Source organism: Lissotriton vulgaris, chromosome 2_2, assembly GCF_964263255.1.
Source record: "Lissotriton vulgaris chromosome 2_2, aLisVul1.2, whole genome shotgun sequence".
Classification (NCBI taxonomy): Eukaryota; Metazoa; Chordata; class Amphibia; order Caudata; family Salamandridae; genus Lissotriton; species Lissotriton vulgaris.
In genome coordinates, this window is record NC_141688.1 from 316,297,677 (window position 1) to 316,320,748 (window position 23,072).

Below are 23,072 nucleotides of genomic sequence, written 5' to 3' on the forward strand. Positions count from 1 at the left end.
GACATTAACATACCGTATGATGTTTAATATCCGCTCCCCTTTTTAAAAAAAAATTCAGCCACAAAACAGCACATGGCGCTTATGATATATCAGTGGGTTGGAAACATTACCGGCACGCTGGAGCGCCGCTGCGGCGCGCAGCGAAGCACTTGCCCCACTAGGTTTGGGGGAGAGATTGAAGCATTGGACAAGCTGTCAAAGATGCATTTTGGGAATGCTACAAAACGCGCAATTACCCAGCAGCTCACGGCTGCCAAGAGGCACTTCCGGAACTGAGCTCTGAAATGGGTTTGGGAATGAGAGGGGGTGAGGGGAGGGAGAGAGAGTGGGATTCGAAAGACAAAAGGGGGAGAAAAGACAGGGTAAGGGAAAAGAATAGGAGGAGAGGAGGGGAGAAAGAGACGAAAAGCGAGTGAATAAAAGGGTTTTTTGTGACAAAGAGGGAAAGTGGTAGTAAAAGGAAGGAGGGGGGAATTTAAAGGGAGCGACAGGAGAGGGAATGGAGGGGTGAAAGGCAAATGGTGTACACTGTTTAAGGAGGATGGATTTGTTGCAAACTACAGTGGGAAGGAGGGGAGCCCGCAGAAGAGTTGGATGAGAGAAGAAATATGTCAAACAGCACAAAATGAAGGAGTCCAGAGTGGAGTGGTAAAGGAGAATAGAAAGGGAGAGTGGGCAGGGGAGGGGGCGGAGCGGGGAGAGGGAACAGACGGAGCGAAGGCAGATAAGGTGAGGGGGAGGAGAAATGCGACACGGCGGGCAGGGGAGGGGGCGGAGCGGGGAGAGGGAACAGACGAAGGGAAGGCAGATAAGGGGAGGGGGGAGGAGAAATGCGACACGGCGGGCAGGGGAGGGGGCGGAGCGGGGGCCTGGAGTGCGGCTGAGGGAACTGATGTGCACGCGCTTTTAAGCTCAATGCGCATGCGCATTGAGCTTAAAAGTCACGGGCACTGCAAGGAATCGCCACGATTCCTTGCAAGTTGGTTAAAGAGTGGATAAGCCCCCATAGTCTCGCTTGCTCGATGCGCATGCGCATCGACAGGCGAGACCTAAAAAAACAACTTCAGCAAACTGTGCAACAAAAAAACATAACGCCATGATGAAACAACATTACACCCAAGTGCGTTGAAACAAGGATTTTCACATCACACTTAAGGCACAGGCAGCATCTCGGCCTATGCAAATTAGTCTGGAGAAAGAAGTTTTTTTTTTTTTAAGCGGTAGCTCAAAGTAAAAATCTCTGCCTCTACCACGTGTGACCTCAAAGGAAGGTTGGGAGGGATATATATGGGATAATATGAATCTAAACAAAGAGCACGGAAAGGAAGCAGCTATTACTGGAGCTGTCTTTCTTTGATCTCTGTGAGTGTATGAGGGGTCAACAGGCTTTACAGAAGGAGGCTGGGAGGGGGGAGGAGAAATGCGAGACTCGGCCCGTGGACAAAAACATGGTGAGACTGAAAGCCAAAAACAGATTATCATGCCACTAAAAATGAGGGTTGCAAATAAATGCGTTTGTATGCCTACATGCAGACGATATCAAAAGATGCACGTTAATAGTACCGAAGTGAACCCAATTAGAGGTTAAACGCAAAACATTTCAGAAAAAAAATGCCCTCTTCATGCATTTCTGAGCTTCGGATTCTGAATGAAAGGGCACACAACCAAATAACAAATATGAATCGAGACAAAGAGCACGGAAAGGAAGCAGCTATTACTGGAGCTGTCCTTTTGATCTCTGTGAGTGTATAAGGGGTCAACAGGCTTTACAGAAGGAGGCTGGGAGGGGGTAGGAGAAATGCGAGACACGGCCTGGCGGCCGTGAAAGTGAAGTGAATAATTAGGGGAGGAGAAATGCCTGAGGCAGAGCGCACGCTGTGTGAAGCCTTTTGAAGTGAAGCTCTAGGAGGCAGGCGGCTCGGGGAGAAGCGCGTTCACGAGCACATGCACTCCTTGAAATCTGCCGTTGGTTTGAGAACGATTTTGCCCACTAAAATTCTCCCCTATCCATTCCTTGCGGAATGGGGTTGGCGAGCCCTAAAAACAACTTGCAAACATCCCGACCCAACACTGGATAGCAGGAGTATGCAAAACATGTGATCTACAGCTCACATGCTTTGCACATACCTATAATTAGTTGGCAAAACTTGCACTTTGTCAAATTTGGTTACATTGTATGCTCAGCATGGTTTTAAATTGAGTTAGATTTAATTTTATTGAAACTTTACTTTCATGGCGGCTATGTAATGTAACCTGGCACTGGAAGGGAAGGCCCACAATTACAGGAGCTGATGTACATTAAACTATTGCGTGTTTGTAGTTGGCTTTGTTTTGTTTAGTACCAGCCTTCCCAAAACAAAGTTAAGACATAGGTTAGTGCTGAGGAAGGAGGGTGAAAAGTATGAGGTACACACCCCATCACCACTACCTGTCCTTTCACGTCTTTGGTTTTCAGACCCACTGAGGTACTGTGCCGCTAAGAGATGGAATGACAAAATATTTGCAACACGCAGGAAGCAAACAGCAGTTTCGACAAGCCTGTCACGTAACGGAGGACCAGAATTTTTTTAAAGAAAGGCGAACCCAAACAGGACGGAGCAAAGATCTGGCACTAAGATATAAAAACAGATTACACAGCAGAAGAGCAATGCAACAGAGCAATTAGAAAAGGAAGATGCATAGAAAAGAGCAGACTACCACAGATGAAGAGACAAGAGAGCACAGGGAGATGGACATAAAAGAAAGCAGAAGCAAGGAAGATGGGGACTAAAAGAGTAATGTGGTGATGGAGAAAAAAAGAACCAAACAGGGGTCAACAAGTGACTGAGCTGCTAGAAAACAAGGGAAATGAATTTCATGAGCAATGATAATGCAGAAAAGAGAAGGCAGACACAACAGGAACATACACAATGGCTTCAAAGGGGGTGGGGGCAGAGATTGAAGGACAATGGGGAACAAGGAGTTAAGACAGAGGCTGTGATATTATTATTATTATTATTATTTAATTTTATAGAGCGCGTAGTCACCCGTAAGTATCCCAGCGCTAAAATCAGTACAACTAGTAGTCAGCAAGGGAAGGGGAGAGACAGTTTAAGGGAAGAGGTGGGTTTTCAATTGCTTCCTGAACCGTAGGTAGTTGGAATCGGTTCTCAGGTAGTGCGGTAAGGCGTTCCAGAGACGTGCGGTGTGAACCGAGAAACGTCTTCCTCCTGTTCGGGCCTTCTTAATTCTGGGGGTGACAATGAGGTGTTCCTGGTCGGAGCGGAGGGATCTAGGGGCTTTGTATGGTTTGATAAATTTTTTTAGGCTTGGGGGACCATTGTTTTGGAGCAGTATGTGTGCTAGGCAGGGTGCCTTGAACATCACACGTTCTCTAACCGGAAGCCAATGGAGACACTTCAGCGCTGGTTTGGCTGAGGCTCTGGCCGGGGTGTTAGTAAGGATCCGGGCAGCTGCATTTTGGACCCTTTGTAGTTTATTCAGGGTTGCCTCTGGGGCCCCTAAGTAGATGGAATTACTAAAGTCGAGCCTAGAAAGAATCAGTCCTTGGATCAGCAGTTTTTGAGAGTTGTGGGGGAGTAGGGGCAGGATCTTTCGAATTGACCTGAGCAGTCCAAAACACGTACCGGCTACCTTTTTTGCCTGTGTTGCAAAAGATAATTCCTTATCGAGCCAGACACCCAGGCTTTTTACCTCTGGTTTCGGATCTGGGATCGGGCCTAAACAGGGTGGCCAGATGTTATGAAGCGAAGTGGGTCCCTTCTGGCCAAGGAGGAGAATGTCAGTCTTTGAGCCGTTGAGTTTCAGAGACGATCTATTCATCCATCCTTGTATCTGCGTCAAACAGTTGTAAAGGTCCGCAGGTTGTTGTTTCGGATGAGAAAGGGCACCACTAACTGAGTGTCGTCGGCATAGCTGACGATGCTCACTCCGAACGGGATAACAACCTCCTCCAATGGGGACATGTAGATGTTAAATAATGTGGGGCTCAGGGAGGAGCCCTGAGGCACGCCACATTGGAGGGGAGCGTCGGAGGAGCAGGTGTTGTTCTCCCAGATTTGAAAGGAGAGTTGACTCAAAAAGGACGATATCCAGGACAGAGCAGTTCCTTCCACACCGACGCTCATGAGTCGTTGGAAGAGGAGCTGATGGTTGACGGTGTCGAAGGCCGCACTGAGGTCGAGGAGGATCACTGCCACTGATCCTCCTTCGTCTAAGAGTGCTCTGGCCTCCTCCACCGCCATGAGAAGGGCAATGTCGGTGCCCTGCCCGGGGCAGAAACCCGTCTGCGAGTTTTTTAGACGGTTGTTGTTCTCCAAAAATTGTGACAGCTTTCTGTTCACCATTTTTTCCGCGATCTTGCTGGTTCCCGGGAGGAGGGAGATTGGTCTATAGTTTGCCAGGTCAACAGGGTCAAGGGAGGGTTTTTTTTAGAAGTGCCTTGACGACTGCCGCCTTCCAGCTAGGGGGGACGACTCCTTGTTGAAGGGAGGCGTTGATGAGGTGAGTGAGAGAAGGGGCGATCGAGGGTGCTACCTTTTTGAGAATACGTAAAGGGGCAGGGTCCCTGGGAGATCCGCTTTTAATAACTTGCAGCGTATCTTCGACTTCTTCTACGGTCACTTGTCCCCAGGAAGTGATGCATGGGAGGGTAGGAGAGTTGCTGGCTTCTCTCTCCTCGCTCGAACTAGTAGGTGGAATAGAGTCGAGGATTTTTTGGATTTTCTCCTTGAAGAAATTAGCCAGCTTGTGGCACTTTTCCTCATCAGCTTTGGGGTCTGGTGGGTCTCTCGGTCCCGAGTCAGGGACTTTGAGGAATTCTTTTAAAATGGTAAAAGATTCTTTACTGGAGCTAGTGGAGTGTTCTATTCTCTCTTGGAAGAATAGACTTTTGGTTTTGATATGGGGAAAGAATGGTACAGAAAGATAAAAAAGCAAAAGAATGAGACACAGAAGCAAGAAATTACAAAGAGACCAAGTAACAGAGAAGAGTAGTGAAAAAGGAATGCACTTTTGTAGCCTACAACAAAAATAGATCACTCCCCTTTCGCAATATGGACCTGTTACACAACATCTTTTAGGAAATAAAACTGGGGCCTTTCAGAGCCTCAGGCCAAGAGACAGAACTACATATTGTGCAATGATTGTCGATTACGGACAACATGAAAGGAAAACGATTGAACCTTGGGGATTAAGACTGGAACCATTGATATCGCGCTGAGGCAAGTTATTGGCGAAAACGGGCGAATTACATCCGTTTTTTTTAATCAGATTTAAGTCACTGTGGTCCTGCGATTTTTTTACTTCCCCTCACTTGCAATATAAAATTTAACAAAATCACCTGCTGCTTTAGCGGGATTCGAACCCCTCCAGGCTCCAGAGTAACTACCGGCGCCATAATGGGTGTGGGGCTGAACTGCATTATGCATTCTAGTAGTGCCATTTCCCTCACGCTCCACTGGCTGGCTGGCTGCTTAGCGACCGCCTATTTAAGATTGGGCTATGCAAGTGCGCAGCGGGCGTGCCGATGGCAAGCCAGTCTGCGCCCAGCGCCTGTCATGCTGCTCGATTTTCCACAGATTTAGGATGGACAAAATATTCCAGAGAACAGCTATTGGAAATAGGTAAGAAAGTAAGTGGAGGGTACATTCAGCTTCCCTCAGGAATAGGTCAGGCCAAAAACCATCTGAACTGTGGGATGATCAACTGTAGATCCCTAGCCAAGCATCATCTTGAAGTTTGCTGCTTGATTGAAGATATGAATTTAGATGCCCTCTTTCTAACGGAGACCTGGACTAGCCCTGATTCCTCTGTAGAAATGGGGTTTGCATGTCCAGAGGGATATAAAGTCTTTCATAAACCCAGGCTAGTTGGGAGGGGAGGAGGGGTAGGGGTCATTTTTAAAGAGGATTGGAATTTTGCACCGCTAGAGATAGATGAAGTTAAAGGAATAGAAATCCTGGGTTTTTCTGTGCAAGAGACAAAAGGTAGGCTGCTCTCTGGAATGATCTGCTACAGACCCCCGGGACAGGACACACACTTCCCTGCACTCTTAGATACAATCACCAATCTGAGTCTAACCCACTCTAGAATGGTTATAATGAGTGATTTTAATCTATGGGATAATGGCAGTCTGGGCAGCCATCTACGAGACCTGGTAAGCTCCTGTCGGAACCTTAACCTACATCAACTGGTTCAGCAACCCACTCATTTAGGGGGGCATATGCTGGATCTTCTGTTCGCTCAGGAAACAAACAGAGGTGACAGAGATATTGCCTCAAGCCTGGACTGATCATCATCTGATCCACTTTAGGATCAAGTCCCCCGACCTTAGGAGCGATAATACCTGCTCTGTTACATACAGAAGGGGCAGAGAGTGGACTAAACTGAACAGGGACAATCTACAGCCTTTTACTAATATAAATCTTTTCTCCCCTTCCATTACAGTAGAGAAAAATTATGAAGCTTTCTGTAGCCATATAACTGACTGTTGAGACCCCATAATTCCTTTAAAGAGCATAAAAAATAGGAACAAAATCTCAGCCCCCTGGTACAGTGAGGAATTAAGATCACTACGCTCGACCTGTAAAAAAGCAGAGCGGAAATGGAGGAAGACCTACTCCGTATCAGATAAGATAGCTTTGAAGTTGGTATTAGCCAATTATAAAAAGGCTACTGCCCTGTCTAAATCTAACTTCTATGCTAATTCCATTCTACAACCCCCCAACAGTACAAAAGCTTTGTTTCAAATTGTCAAGCTACCTTCTTGCTTGTGCTTAGGCACAAGCAAGAAGGTAGCTGCCTCGCAAGAACTTTGCGAGGAGATTGCTGCTCATTTTAAAGATAAAATTGCGAAAATTGTTGGAGACCTTGACCTTAATAACAGCAGTGATTCGGATAACTCCGTTCGGGGACTAGTGGAAGTGGTCCTGGCAAATACCTCCCTGGACATCTTTCCTGCTTTCACTGCTGATTCTTTTGAAATTTTGGCAAACAGTGTGTCCTCTGGCTCCCCACTTGATCCTCTTCCACATAAAATCTGGAAAACTGTAGACCATGGAACATTCCCCTGGTTACAACAGATCTGCAGTCAATCTCTGGAAGTGGGAGTTGTTCCAGATGCATGGAAGTTAGCAGTAGTTATGCCCCTGTTAAAAAAAACATCATTAGACCCCAATACACCTGCTAATTTTAGACCTATTTCTCCCTTGCCCTATCCAATCAAAATCCTGGAGACAGTAGTCCGCAAAAGCCTCTCTTGCTATCTGGAGGACAACCTTTTGCTGGACAAGGACCAATTTGGATTCCGTCCAGGTCACGGCACAGAGACAGCTTTGGCGACCGTACTGGACAATCTGCGGATGCGAGCCGACAGTGGGAGTGACACCATTTTGGTGTTACTCGATATGTCGGCCGCATTCGATACGGTGAGCCATGTAATACTGTTGGAAAGGCTGGAGAGTATAGGGGTGTCAGGTCAGGCTTTGAAATGGCTGAGATCTTACCTATCAGGAAGACAGCAGATGGTGAATTTGGCACCTTTCACCTCTAGTAAGTCTTTAGTGCAATATGGGGTACCGCAGGGCTCTGCGATCAGCCCTGTCCTGTTTAACATCTACCTTCAGCCTCTGTTCCCTATAATTAAATCTTTCGGCATTGACTTGGTCAATTATGCCGACGACACTCAACTGGTGTTCTCCCTTGAAGGAAGACAAGCAGTGTCGATGGACCTCTTCCAGGAGTGTATGCGGCAGACGGCTGGATGGCTCAGGAGCAACTCCCTACAATTCAATGGTGGGAAGACAGAGGTGGTTTACTGCCCCACGGCCAGACTGTCCCAACAGCTACCCCTGGAGTTCAGGCTTACACCTGAAGAGGAACCTCTTACTCCAGCTAAAATGGTGCGAAACTTGGGAGTCTGGGTGGACAGCAACCTTCAAATGGAATCACAGGCTAATAAGACTGTGGGGGTGTGTCTATCCCTGTTGCGTATGCTACGCCAGATCCTTCCATTACTCCCTAAAGATACGCATGTCTTGGTAGTGAGGAATATAGTGCTGAGTAGGCTGGACTACTGCAACTCCCTGTATTTGGGAGCGCCACAATACATCTTTCAGGGGTTGCAGAGAGTCCAGTCTATGGCGGCAAAGATGGTGCTGAATAAACAACGTAGGTCCTCAACAGTGCTGGCCTTGAGAGAACTTCACTGGCTGCCCATCAGGGAAAGGGTGCATTTCAAATCACTCTGCATTGTATTTAGAGCTGCGCACAATTTGGGTCCTATTCCGTTACGTGAGAAATTTACGTGGTATAATCCAAAAAGGCAGCTACGATCTTCTAGTACAGGCCTGTTGACGACTACTAGATTTAGGCGCTCCAGGATAGGGGGGGGGGCCTTTAGTGTGGTGGCCGCCCAACTATGGAATGGACTGCCACAGAACACTAGACAGGCCAACTCATTGATGGAATTCAGAAAGAGCCTGAAAACTTGGCTCTTCCCTAGAACTGACCTTTAACACTGCCTCTACGGTTTCTTTGGTTGCGTGTAGGATGATTGTTCTAAGCCTGAGCGCCAGGATACCCGTAGGGTGACAGTTGCGCTATATAAAAGCTCAATTCAATTCAATTCAAGATTCAATGTGGGCTTAAAGGGAGCAATTGCACTTGGATTGCCTGTAAGACCCGGCCTTGTGGCGTGGTCCTCCCTGACCCGTAGCAACACCCTTCTGAGCTTTACACCACAACAGACCCCTGAGTCCCCCGGCCTAGCCAACCCTTCCCTCCATGTTACCCATGACCGTCCCCGGACTTCCCCCTCCGTGCCTCCCTCTTCCCAGCCCGTAGGCCCTGTGTGCCCACTTTCCGGCACCGAAGATGGCCGCCCGGGCCAGCGCGGCCTAGACAGAGAGGCGCCACCCTGGCTGGAGGACAGAGCGCTCCCCTTGAGTGAGAGAAGGAGGAGCAGTACCTTTCACACCTCCGACCTCTCCTCGAGAAGAGGGTTTCGATCGCCCCTCCGGCCACCCGGAGGGCTGGCTCCACGCCTGCTGTGTGTCTGGGTCTCCTCCCGATTCTGACATGAATGGATCAAAGGGCCGCGTGGCAGGAAACCCCAACAAGCGACCCCCAGGTGCTAAGACCCCTGCAGACCAGAACTCCGGAGATCAAAGAGGAGCAGTCCTATAACTGGGGATGCTCCGGGACTATCAGCAGATTCGATTCTGGAACAACGAGAGCCCTGCTGACGTGGTCGCGGCTCGCTTGGCAGAGAAGGACTTCTGCTGGAACCACCTGAGCCCTGCTGAGTGACTCGCGGCTCCCCTGAAGATCGTAGACCTCCGACCCCGTGCTTGAGCCCTGCTGAGTGACCAGCGGATCCATTGCAACTTTGGAACTCCTGAGCCCTGCTGAGTGACTCGCGGCTCCCTGACTCTCCTGGTCCGGCTGGACCCCAAAGATCGTATCGTATCCCCCGGCTCAAGAATTCAGAGCTGTGTGCCTGGATATGCACCGATATTGACACTGATCCCGAAAGACTGTCCCGCTACCCCTACCCTAACCGAGACTCTTTGAACCTTACTCTATTTGTAACCACCTGCCGTTGCCGATCATAAAAGATCCCTTGAATCCTGATATAAAGAAACGTTCTTAAGAAACTACGGTGTAGTGTCTCCTTGTCGTGTGGTGCTTGTGCAGTGTGTACGATCCTAGGTTCAAGAGTCTCCCCCTGAGAAGTCTCCCGCCAGCGCTCGTCTTGGTGACTAGGGAGGTGGCTCACAGGGTGGTCAGGTACACCTCCTGCCCTCCCCTGAGGTCGCCTTCTAACATTGCCAAATTAACATAAGAAAGGAGTTCAGCCACACTTTACAGTTCACATTGCAGTCTTTAGTCACATCAACTCTTTTGCCCTCCTTACCACTTCCTATGAGTTGTCTCTTCTTTCCATGTCTTCCATTCCCCAGCATGCTTGGCTTTTTCTCCTCTGTCATTCACCTCAGAATAGATCTCTTGTTCTCATTGTTTTCCTCTCCCAACGACCAGCCTCTAGCCGTCAGGCACTTCCCAGTCCGTCAACCAGTTTTCTAGGTCAGTCAAATGCTCCCCGAGTCCTCCCACTTCTTCCCATTCATATTTCTCCTTTAGGCTTGCTTCAATAGCTTGTTTCTTTACAAAATAAGTCTGCTCCTCTGGCCCTTTACTTATGTCCAAAACATCCCCAATGTTTATTGTATTGTAATTGCATTTATATAGCGCTTACTACCCCTGAGGAGGCGTCAAATCACTTTTTTCGGCGAAAAAGTATTAGTGTTGAATTAGTATAGCGAAATATGAAAGTAATTTGAGTGGCGGATAGGTTAGTTATTTGGATTCAGAAGGATAGCGGAATGATAGAAGAGGGAAAAAGGTTTGCATTTATATAGCACTTGTTACCCCTGAAGGGGTGTTGAAGTGCTTTTTTTGGGCGAGTAGCATGCTGCTGCGGTACCCATAAAGGATGTTCATCACCTTCATCACACAACGTACTGCTCTTTAAATTCATCTTTCCCACTCTCCATCTCTTATAAGGTCAAATAATGTTATGTAATTTTATGGTTGTTGCCTACATAGGGCTGATGTCATCCATGAGTACCATGACAGCACTGCAGGAGAAGAAAGAAGGGGCAGGTGTAAGAAGAGCACTGGGATGAATCTGAGTGCACATTCAACTGTGTACATGAAATGCAATACAGGGAAATGTATAGTATTATATAATTCACATGACTGAACCATGGCCATTTCCCAGGGTATTGAAAGAGTTACGACCTTTCACATTCACTAGGTAGCCCAGTATGCAAGATGAACCACTCACTTGTACATTAGTGTAGGAAAGGGCCTCTTTTATCATGGTTACCCACCGTGTTTTGCCTGATGTATGATGTGATTTAGAGTTGAAAGTGCACAGGGCCCCTGTCAACCAGTTTATCCAGTGCCCGATCACTTTCCTAAAACTGTACCACGATTGGCACAACTTCAGCAACCCCTTATAAGTTCCAAGCGAATGGTACTCCTGGTCCCTAGGGTGCTGGTACTCAAGGGGGTCCTCTAGGACTGCAGCACAAACTGTGGCAAACCAAAGACCGATCACCAAGACCATGCACACGGCCATTGCAGGCTGTGTGTCTGGGTGCAGAGAACACCGAAGAGTCGACATGGCGCACAGCTCTGTGTGCCATGCCCACAGACACTGCAGGAGGCATAGGTAAGTCACCCCTACTGCAGGCCTTGTAGCCCTATGACAGGGTGCACTATATCCCATGTGTGGACACATCTGCATGAGCAGATATTGCAGGGTGATATCACGACCATTCTTAGATATCGTAAGTGCACAGGGAACCCATAGAGTATATGGGCTGGATACTGGTCATCACGAGTTTCCTAGCTCCATGATGGCTTCACAGTACCCCAAGATGTTTGGTACCAAACATTTCATCTAAATAAATCCTCACTGATGCCAGTGTTGCAATAATTAATAAATGCACACAGAAGACCCTTTACAGGGCCCCCTGAAAACCTACCAAGCACTAATAGGGTCTCTGACTAGTTTTAGCTAGCCTGCCACCACCAGACATGTTTCTGACCTCATGGGGTGAGGGCCTGCGCTCTCGGAGGCCGGGAACAAAGCCTGCTTTGGGCGGAGGAGCTTCACACCTCCTTCAGACCAGGACGGCCTTCCAGGGCGGGGAGCTTGAAATGCAATCCAGGTAACTCCAGATAGTTGAGGATGCCAACTCCCCCTTTCCTGCTCCACATCTGGCGGGAGGACAGGCGAGAAAATTAGTTTAATTAGTAGGTGGGTCCCCATCCAGCCAACACAACCCCTAAGGTAGGACAGGCGATGTGGACCCCACTATTTATTTTTCTACATCTTGGTTTGTGAGGGAAATAGCAAATTAGGATCAGGGTAAATCCCCTTCCCACAAGAACTGGTCAGTTAGAGGGTGTAGACACCCTAAAGGTAGATAATCCATTGGCTAATATCGGTCTCCCCCTGTAAGAACCCCTTAATTCAGTATTTAGGTGGCATCCCTGGACCCTGAACTTAGATTCAAAGAACACAGAAGAAAAGGACAAAGAAAAACTGCAGACCCAAAGACTGAAACCCTGCTGGAGGAAACCTGGTGCCAAACCTTGCCTGCTGCCTTAAGGACTCCACAACCGTGGTGTGCTATCTCGTCCTGCAACTGTGAGGTCTCCTGGAACCCCATAGCTTCTTCAGCCTTCTACAAATCACCAAAGAACTACCTTGGAGCAGAGGTAGTATCCCCCTGCAGACCACAGGCACCGAATCCGAAAAGTTTGTGTTGTCGACTTGCTGCTCCCCAGTGACTCCAACAGAGCACCCTAACCTTAGGTGGTACACTAGCTCCTGAGGATCAAATCTATCTCGCTACCAAGGTTGGAGACACCAGAATCTACCAGAGCCGTACCTCACCAATACTTGATACTATGGCTTGTTTATTTTTTTAGTTATATGGGACAAGCTTAAGTTTCTGAAACATTTCACTAAACCCAGGTTTACTTTATATGAACAAGTTCAAGTTCAGGGATTTAAATAGCGCACTGCTCACCCAGAGGGTCTCAAGGCGCTTGGGGAAGGGGGTTCGGTTTTTGTCGAATAGCCAGGTTTCGAGTTCTTTTCTGAAGGAGATGTGGTTTTGAGTAAGGCGGAGGTGAGTGGGGAGTGAGTTCCAGGTCTTGGCCGCCAGGAAGGAGAAGGATCTGCCACCCATGGTGGATTTTCAGATACGCGGGACTGCGGCGAGGGCTTGATTGGACGATCTCAGTTGGCGGGTGGGTGTGTAGAAGGACAGTCAAATGTTGAGGCATTCGGGTCCTAGTTTGTAGAGGGCCTTGTGTGCGCGAGTAAGAAGACGGAATGCAATTCTCTTGTTGACAGGAAGCCAGTGGAGGTCTTTTAGGTGTTTGGTGATGTGATCTTGGCGAGGGATGTCCAATATGAGTCTTGCTGATGCGTTTTGGATGCGTTGGAGTTTTTTCTGTAGTTTTGTTGTGATTCCGGCGTATAGTGTGTTACCATAATCCAGTCGACTCGTGACCAGTGCGTGGGTGACAGTCTTTCTTGTTTCGCGGGGGATCCAGCGGAAGATTTTTTTGAGAATACGAAGTACGTTGAAGCAAGAGGATGAGACTGCGTTGACTTGTCTGGACATCGAGAGAGAGGAGTCTAGGATGAAGCCCAGGTTGCGTGCGTGGTTTGTGGGTGTGGGTGCTGTGCCCAGAGCGGAAGGCCAACAAGAGTCGTCCCAGGCAGAGGGGGAGGGTCCTAGGATGAGCACCTCCGTTTTGTCGTAGTTGAGTTTTAGGCAGCTATGTTTCATCCATTCGGCTACTTCTTTCATGCCTTCGTGAAGATTGGTTTTGGCGGTGTTAGGGTCTTTGGTGAGGGAAAGGATTAACTGGGTGTCGTCGGCGTAAGAGATGATGTTAAGGTTCTGCCCTAGCAGAGGCAAAACTCAGTGGCTTGGAGGTACATGGCTTTCCAATCAGTGGAGACTTGGGAAAATGAATGCAACCTTTGCGAGCTCGGACAAGTTTTCTCCGAGATGTGCACGAAATTTGAGCTCATTAAACTATTTATCTGCAGTCCCACTATTTGGAATTAATCACCACTTTGGCAATTAGTACCCGATCAATTCAACTGCACAGGCCAGACTCACCGCAAACCTTGGTCCAATCACAATGGATTCCCAGGACCATTCCCATCTCAAGCACATCTCCAATGTCTTTAACATTGCAGAATCTGTTGGTAAAGTGATCTAATGGGACGACAGGAGTAGAAACTCTGACTCATTTAAACTCAGCCAACTAAAAACCCCGATCAATGTATTACATCAAGATGTTTGGATGTGTTCTATATTCTTCCTTCGTGAGATGGAGAATAATAAGTGGATGTTTGCCATCCTCCTATGAGGTTTGACACCTGCCTGTATGTAAATATAACAAACGAGACTCATGAGGGAGACAAAGAAGAACATTACGGACGAACATGAAAGACTCATAAAACAGACGAGTCAAAAAGAAAGCTAAATAAAACTATCAATCTGATAGGAAAAGAGAATGTGAAAGCCCGACAGGCCAAGAGGAAGATGAAGAAAAATTAGAATATGAAAACAATGCTACCAAAAAAGAAGAAAGAAAAGTAAGAGGTTTTCTGCTACACAATAGAGCACATGCATATCGAGCATCGCCGTAGCGTTTTACCTGTCTGGGCTGAAGGCCAGGAGGAATGTAGACCGCGGACTGTCGGGAAGCTCCACCTTCTGTAAAATATAAAGTTAAGACAAAAACACATGTTGGAGTCTAGTTTTATTTCAATCCCACCACAACAGCTTTGACAAAGAACACCAAGACCAGAGGCACAGCATATACTTAGATTACTATTATAATATTTATGGAGACGCCAACATGACCTGACCCAGTGCACAAGGGAAGCTCCAGAACAGGAGAGGGGATAACCTATTCCACTACCACAAAAGTTTCCCCTGTCAAGAGTGCTGACCCATCCATGTTAATACCATCCTCTTTAAACAAGGACAATTCAGGCACTGAAGTGCAATCCTCACCTGCTCTGCAGATAATCTGAGAGTCAGCATATGTAGACAGTGTTTGTACTGAAGAGCAGGTTATGTGCTGTAGACACACACATGCATATTCCTACAGAGCGCTCCCTTAAATAGGTGCTTCAAGCTAGACACGAATCGTTACTGTGCTATTGCCAGCAGGGCTACAGCTGTTACATATCTACCTGCTTTAACCCCACTCTTCAACCAAGGGACTGAGCTGTGCAATTGTCCTCATGAACATCTTCCTGTAATCCTAATAAGCCTAGCCTGACAGATTCCCATACTCACGGACAACTGTGTTAATTGATCATCAACACTAGCAGGTCTGATGGAGGAAAAACAACCGGATCCGGGGAAGGGGCTGTGAACAGGGATGTGCTGGGTACGTTCAGCGGGATCATTTAAAAGATTATGTAGAAGAACTCAAAATATTGAGCGCTGCAGGGCTATTATGCAGTTAATAGTTGAAGGTGTCATTACAACACGGTTTCGTAAACACAAAATAGGTCCACTTCCCTAGGTATCACTACCACATCACTAGATTGGTGATCTATCACAAGCGGCCTATGCCCGTCTCCTATTCATCTTCAAACTCCTCCATGTCTCCCTGCTCCCTGTGAGATTACTATCCCCGCCCATCGTCTTCACTGTGACAATACACACATCTTTTCCTACACATCATTCGCCCTCTCAGTCCAGACAAAAACTGTTGTATAACTACATTAGCCAGGCCTTCATTCACTGATCTTTAAAGTCTCTACAACGCACATTTCCTTCTTAGCAATCTTTCTCTGTGGCATACTGTCCACTTGCTTATTCCACCTCGATCCCTATGCTTAGTCAGCCACTATCTCTACATTTAGAGCCAAACGCTTGGCATCCGATCCACGTCCTCCTAAGCTATTTGCACGGCTCAGTGAAATGCAATGCCTGAGTAATTATGCACAAATACCTGCTCCCTCTCAAGCCATATTTCTATTTTCATAATATGTCTAGATTCATCTGAGGCTGCCTTGATGCTGCATAACAGATATTTAATGCTACCCAACTCCACAATTCTCCTTATATTGTTGTGCTATGTTACGTAGATTTGTATGGCGCAGCTTATCACCTGTGAGGGTATCCAGGTGCATGTTGGGGGTCAATGCCTCAGTGAGAGGTCTAGTTTAAGGATGCACATATAGCACTTCAAGCTATGGACTTGATGGACTGGCTGGGCCCATAAATACCCAGCATTACAATTCCTGAAGAGGGAAACAGCAGGTATCAACACCTCAGATGTCGCAGGACAACAGCTGGAGCAAACTTTGCACCACTATTCTAAGGAAACAACTCTGACTTCAGACACAATAAATGGCACTGTACAGACAGTCCTAACATGGTAGAGACCCCTGTGATGATTATTACATGATGCTTCCTCTGAGCACCAGATCTACAGCACACAATGATCATTTATTTGCGGGTTTGTATCGCACTGAATCGACTCCCGGAGGAGTATCTCTGCGCCCAAGGAAACGCAGCAAAGCACAGTCAGAGGAGAAACCAGGCGGAAAATTAGTTTTGGAACAGAAAGGTTTTGAGTTGCTTTCTGAACAGCAGATGTTCTGAGCACTGTCTGAGAGCTAGAGGGAGCTTGTTCCATAGTGATGGACCGACCACAGAAAGAGCTCTGCCTCCGTGCCAGGCCTTCTTTGCGCGGGGCACACATAATAGGAATTGATTGCTTGACCTGAGGAAACGTGCAGGGGTGTAGGGTATACATTTATTTTTCAGGTATGCAGCGCCTTGTCCGTTTAAACTTTTGTGGATTAGACAACATGTCTTAAACTTCGTCCTCTGCCGGACCGACAACGAGTGTAATTTGTCAAAAGAGGTTTGGACGCAGTTCGGGGGGGGCGTTTAAGACCAGGCGGGCTGCAGTATTCTGGATCACTTGGAGTTTGGCTAATACTCCCTTGTTTACAGATAGTAGCAGGCTGTTACAATAATCAATGCGGCTAAGGACCAGGGCCTGTACCAACGTTCTCCTGACGGAGTCTCGGAGTATGGGGAAGATTTTACGTAACAGGCTAATTACGTGGAAGCACGAGCCCACAATGTAATTGCTATGTTGTTTCAATGAGAGCTCCTGATCTAGGCGGACTCCTAAGTTCTTTATGATCTGTTTGGGTTCGGGGACTGGTCCCAGATCATGTGGCCACCCATCTGGGGTCCAGAGGATCTTAGCCTCCCCGAACAACATAACTTCGGTCTTGCTTACATTACACTGCAGACAGTTTGATGACATCCACTGAGCCACAGCTCTCATGCCCTGAGAAAAGGAGTTCTTAACCTCGGTGGTGAGAGATTTAAAGGGAAAGAGGAGCTGTGTGTCATCCGCGTATGACACAGGGATGAACCCATATGCTCGCATAATTCCAGCCAGGGGTGCCACATAGATGTTAAAGAGGGTTGGGCTCAGACAAGAGACCTATGGCACCCCTTTGGAAATCTCTACCTCCACCGAGCGATACGCACTCATGGTGGCGGATTGGGTTCGGTTGGATAAGAAGCTCCTTAGCCAGGTCAAAGCCTTGTCCTCTAGACCGATGTTTTCTAGTCGACGTGTCAAGATTTTGTGTGACAATGTGTTGAACGCCGCCGACAAGTCTAGTAGTACCAGGATGACAGAGTGGGCGTGGTTTAAACAGTTTCAGGGGGGCAATATCATTTACTGCAGTCACCAGTGCTCCTTCAAATTTAGTCAGGGCCCCCTCGATGTCTTCAGTGGGCGCAAGGGAAGGTTCTACAAACCTCTCTTTAAAGGAGTTTTGGGTTTTGTGCCATTGCCTACGTTTACTCGGCAAGGCTATTGGGCCTGAGGGAGGAATGCTAATGCGGGGGGTGTAAAATTCTACGATGAAATGATCGGTCCATTTTACTTGTGTTGGAGGTAGACATTTGATTGATGGGGAGTTGGACAGGATTAGATCCAGAGTGTGTCCTGCCTGGTGTGTTGGACCGCTATTGGCTTGTTTTAGGCCTAGTAAGGACAGATCCATCAGAAGGGATTATGCCTCAGTGCACTCTTTTAATTCGCTATGAACGTTAAAGTCTCCCACAAGTAAAAAAAATAGCTGTCTTTGCTTATATGGGGGGCCAATGCTTCTACTAGTGTGATGGAAAAGTTGGCACAAGGCCCAGGAGGGCGATAAACCAAAGCCCCTTTTTGGCTACCTTTGGGTGCAACATTAGTTTTAAAAATCAATAGGTCGAGTTCTGGGGTGCATAGTTCGTCCAAGATAGAAATGTTTATTTCTTGTTTATGTACTATTGCAATCCCTCCCCCTGTCTTAGTAGGGCGGTCTAGTCTGACAATTTTATACCCCATCGGGATTCCTAAGGTTATGGCCGGAACCGAATGTGGTTTCAGCCATGTTTCCGTCAGAAAACATAGGTCGGGCTCTTCAGATGAGATTAGTTCCCATACTTCAGTTGCATGTTTCGATAGTGATCGGATGTTACATAAAAGGTTCTTACTCCCAAGTAAAACATTAGTATCCACCCTTTTAGTCGGAGTGGGGAAGCAGTCAGCAGGATCACTGCCCTTGGTATCAGTATATAGCGGATCACCCGCAGGGTCTGTGTCCTTTTTGTCCTCTGATGAAGTTTGGAACTGGGTCTTGCAATGACAGCAAGAGAAGGGGCCCTCCAAGCTGGTATCTACCCCTTTTGAACATACCCGTAGAGGATGATTACGCAAGCCCAGAAGAACCTGAGGAGTATAGATAGCACGAGTAATGGGCCATACCTCTGAGTTATCAGATCTAGGTGCCATTGCCCCTGCCCCGTCCAGTCGCGGACAGGCGCAGACGGGCTGGTCTTTGGCTTGTCTTAGGCGCATCCTTGGGCGCTCCGTTGCGCGCAACCGCTACGCGCTTGGCCCGACGAGGGGGCTAAATAGCCCTGTGATCAGAAGATCTAGAGCGTTAATCGCTCGACTTGCTGGGAGTGTCTGGCTCTTCCTGTCCCGCCCTCCGCTCTACGGTATTGGCTACAGAGTCGGACTGGGGCGGGCAGGCTGGAATACCGAGCACAGACTGCTGGAATACAATTGAGCCCCTAGCAGCACCGGGAATAGTCGTGGGTACACAGAGCAAGTGAAGTTTTTAAACTTCGTATTCAATTTATCGCATGTAGCATACAGTGTGTGATTTTAAAATTCGTAATCAATTTTAAAAAGAGACATAGGAAATGAGTTAAGTTACTAGTAAAACAATTTTCGTGCCGAGTTTCCGCTCGGAGGGTGCTTACTGGCGCCAAGCGGGGTCAGGATACACTGCCACCGACGTCCCTTAACGCAATTAGCCGGTGCCTCCTCGCTGCCTAAATTGCCCTGTGATCAGAAGATCTAGAGCGGTAACCGCTCAACTTGCTGGGAGTGTCTGGCTGTTCCTGTCCCTATCATCGCCATTATAACAGTGAAATAAAAAAAAATCTACAAAATGCACTAAGTCGCTACAATTGGCTGATGTAAATCGTTTATTGAAGCGGGAATGTCCTATTCAGATGACTAACAAGGACTGATTTTCATTATTAATCATGTTGATACTTGATCAATTCTGGAAACTGCTGAAACTGTTATATAGCCTCGGAAGGAGATCAATACTCCTTATTTATATGAAAATGAATGAGTCATTAAGAAACCCTCATCTGGGTCGAGAATGGAGGCAGACCACTTTACCTTGCCCTCCCATTTCATCCAGCGGGTTTTGTCCTCTACCAGGGCTTGTAGAAGTCTCTGAGCTCCCAAGGCCTGGATCCCACGCTCCCTCCCAGACAGGATCCGGACGGCGTTCTTCTCACGGACAATCTTCATGGCTCTGGTACCACCTCGACCTCACGATCCAGCAAGAGGACAGCTGCAGGCCACAGCCTATTCGTCACATCCAGGCCTCGAGATGTCGTCAACATTTACACCTAACACAAGGAAAGAACAAAAGGTGAGAAGTGAGCAAGACAATCACTGTCACAGCTTGATGCTTTTATAGACTTTGTGAAGCACCTGCCACGAAGACATCCATTACGATTTAATCATCAAAAGTTCAGAATTAGGAAGTTTCTTGACCCAGTCACCTGCTTGTATTAATCAATGCAGGGCATTGGTATTTGAGAGAACAACAAGCCAGCAATGACCTTTGAAAGTTTACTCGTCTGCAATAAACTTGTGATTTCATAGACTCCAATCAAAGTCAGCCTGTATCAAGTGAGAGAAGGCTTCTCAATATCACCAAGAGATGCATCCAATATAATGATGACGACTACAACAAAAGAGTCCGCTCACATCACACTTGGTTCGAAGGGAAAACTCAACTACTAGACACTGAACCTCCTAAACATCTCTACAGCTTATTTAATCCATCGTCACCTCCAAGAACACTCCCTACTTAACACGCGTGTTCAAGGATGGGAGCAAAGGGTGAGACACTTCGCAAATAGCCCCTGAGGATAAGTTCATTGGGGATATATGTTTGGGAATGCTAAAGAAACTTCTTTTTCAAGAAACCGCACCTGGAAAGCATTTGTCACAGCCAGGAGATTGGCACCCTAGTTTGGAAAGAAAACGATGCTTTAAAGCATCTGTATCTGCGGGACGTCAGATTGGCATGACAGTGACTGAAAACGCACAGTAAGTACAACTACGCTAAGCAGGAATCCCTAGGACTTCGGGTGTAAGCTTTCGTTGGACTGTGGCAGTGTGCGGCGCTGACAAGTACAATGTTCTGTTCAAAGACCCCTAAAAATCTGTAACTAAAGGCTGAGGGAGAGGACCTGAAATGCAGCGGAGAGCACACCAGGGTCTTCAAGACACCCTGTTTTCTGGGAGGAATTAAAATTCGGACTGGGAACAACTGTTTGGATTTAATGTCCTGTAAAGAATAAACAAACTCCAGAAGTAATTCTGGAGCCGCACACCAGCGCTGCACATGTAACTCAGGTCGCTATACTACAATCCCAGTGGGTTCAGCGGTCTGAAGACCAGAGTACAATGTGAATGGCACAGTAGTTCCAGCACTGCCACCTGAACGCAGCAGAGCTAGTGCCAGAGCTCCCTGCCTAAGTACCAAAGGATCCACCACTTACTAACAAGCTTGGGCACTACTTGGTTCACGCTGCTGCCAAGCAACGCAAGGGGCTCCCATTTCAATATCCCCTCCTACCACCTGGTGAGGCCACCCTGAAACTCATGCAAGCAGGGGTGTGGAATTCCTTTAGCCCTACGCCCAGGACATATTGTTTGGAGTCAAGGACAAGTTTTCATGTGCATTTTGTCTTCGGGATAAGCCCAACCCTCTTTGGCTGCCAGTTTACATTACCACATTATGAATCAGGGAGGGCAATGTCTGCGGTTAAGGGAATATATGTGTCCATATGTTAATGCTGTTCTAACTTATATTTATGGTTCATTAATGCGAAGCCTTCATTATTAGGTGAGCGCTCTATGGAAGTGTTGTAAGCTCAGATTGCACTGCGGACAGTGGTTCTAGTATAACATTGTGTACATGTTTGCAAAGTTTAATAATATGAGGCTATGTACAAAGCTACCAGAATGCTCTTTGATTAGATGCTAATATTTGCAGAAGCTTGAGAGCAAGATTGATTATCTTTTCAAAATAAAATGTTCGCAGAAAAATGCAACTACGAAAAAAACGTTTTGCTGAACTACCGTGAAATTTCGGGTACTATTTCTTTGCAGCATTATTTAGTATGATGGGTTAATGCATGCTAATATTTCCCAAAATATTCAAAATCAGTGTAACCAGTTTAAAAAAAAATTATGGGAAACATGAAAAGAAATAAGCATTAGTAAAGCCAATGGTTCTACCATTGTTGGACAGCATTTCAGTTTTCTTAATGTAATTCTTCTTTTGGCATGGTTTTTGTGAAACTTTATTGTTTTGGGCACGGACAGGCCCTCACCATTAGACAAAATATTGTCAAAAAGCAAAAATATTTTCTGGTCTCTAAAAGCACACATTGCCACTGTAGTCGCCTACACAAAACGACTTTGTGAGCCGATAGCCTTGTGAAGGAACAGAATGCCGTCACTCACACGGAGGTCAGGCGATATATATATATATATATATATATATGAACAAACCAATCTTCAAAAAAACCACACTCCAGTGGACATGAAGACACGGACCCAATGGTTGCAGGCAAGGAGATTTTATTTCAAACCTCTCCGGTTACGCGTTTCGAGCAACTTGTGCTCTTGGTCACACACCGCGCACCTGGTCAGCAGCAAATTTATACAAATTTTTTTCTTTGTTCGTGATGCTCCACCCAATCACGTGAGTTCCAAAGGTGTAAACATAGAAAAAACACGTATCTCATTGTACATATACGTGAACACCTCTCAACTATATATCAGAGTTGATAATAGCATGTTTGAAAAATTATATATATATATGCTTGCTCCAAACCAACAGCGCGCCCCTCAGTTTCGAACGTGACCAGGAAGAAGGAACGGAAGACCCAAGGTGCAAGTGAGATTTTTTATTTATCGCAACTCGCCAGCATAACGTTTCAGCCTACACAGAGGCCTTGGTCACATGACGCTATGGAGGAAGAAGGCAATTTTTAAAGTGCAAGTGCGCGAAAACTGGTGCATTTCATTGGCTGACCAATCAGAAAAGTTGCAGTATGTAGTAATAGACATGGAAAACATACTAATTCCAAACGCATAGTGGGATAGTCCCCAAAAGTGCATAGCATTCACTTTAACTCATACATTGGTTAAATCCAATATTATTCATCCTATACAAAATTGATGTAAATACTCAATAAAAAAAAAGGGTTATTATATATTATTTACAAAATAAATAATTGTAAAAATATTCGGATAAAAACCACCGTATAATTGATTTTATATATAGTATAAACATTTGGCTGATGTTTGTATGTTATATGATTATTGATATTCGGGTGGACCAAGAGGTTTTTCAAATCTGATCACACACCCCTTTTAAATATGTTTTTTCCTTATATTGTCTATCGAATCTTTGCCATACTAACAACAAGTAAACACCTTTTGAAATACAACATCTAGTTCAACTAATGGCAACCAGATTAAAGTGAAAAGTGAAAAAAACAAAGTAAATTGAAATTGTTTTTGTGAACAATATTTAAAAAACAAGTAATGCCAGATGTTTTATATAGGTTACTCCTAACCTATAGCATATACTTGAGGTGACACATACTTTATATGAACTTCAACAAGGGCAATTTTGCCACTGACCAACCTAGCTGGAAATACATATATAATTGGTCTGGTCCAAAAAATTGGAACAACGGAAGAGCAATACACTAGCCTTATGCACGTCACAGGTACTTGGACAAAAGAAACCCCTAACTCTTGGTTATTATAGGCAAGTATGGAAATCTTCAGTAGAGTTGAGGCCTGCG

At 46.5% G+C, this 23,072-nt stretch overlaps 1 protein-coding gene across 1 annotated transcript in view; it reads right to left on the reverse strand.

The window, feature by feature from the left end:
- AMBRA1 (autophagy and beclin 1 regulator 1) overlaps positions 1-23,072 on the reverse strand; it is a 962,358-nt gene that overhangs the window by 924,275 nt on the left and 15,011 nt on the right. Inside the window, exons 2-3 of the mRNA XM_086959655.1 lie at positions 19,348-19,583; positions 14,263-14,321 (exon numbers count right to left, since the gene is read on the reverse strand). Of these exons, the coding sequence (XP_086815781.1) occupies positions 14,263-14,321; positions 19,348-19,482 (194 nt within the window). The 5' untranslated portion in view covers positions 19,483-19,583. The remainder of the gene's footprint in view (positions 1-14,262; positions 14,322-19,347; positions 19,584-23,072) is intronic.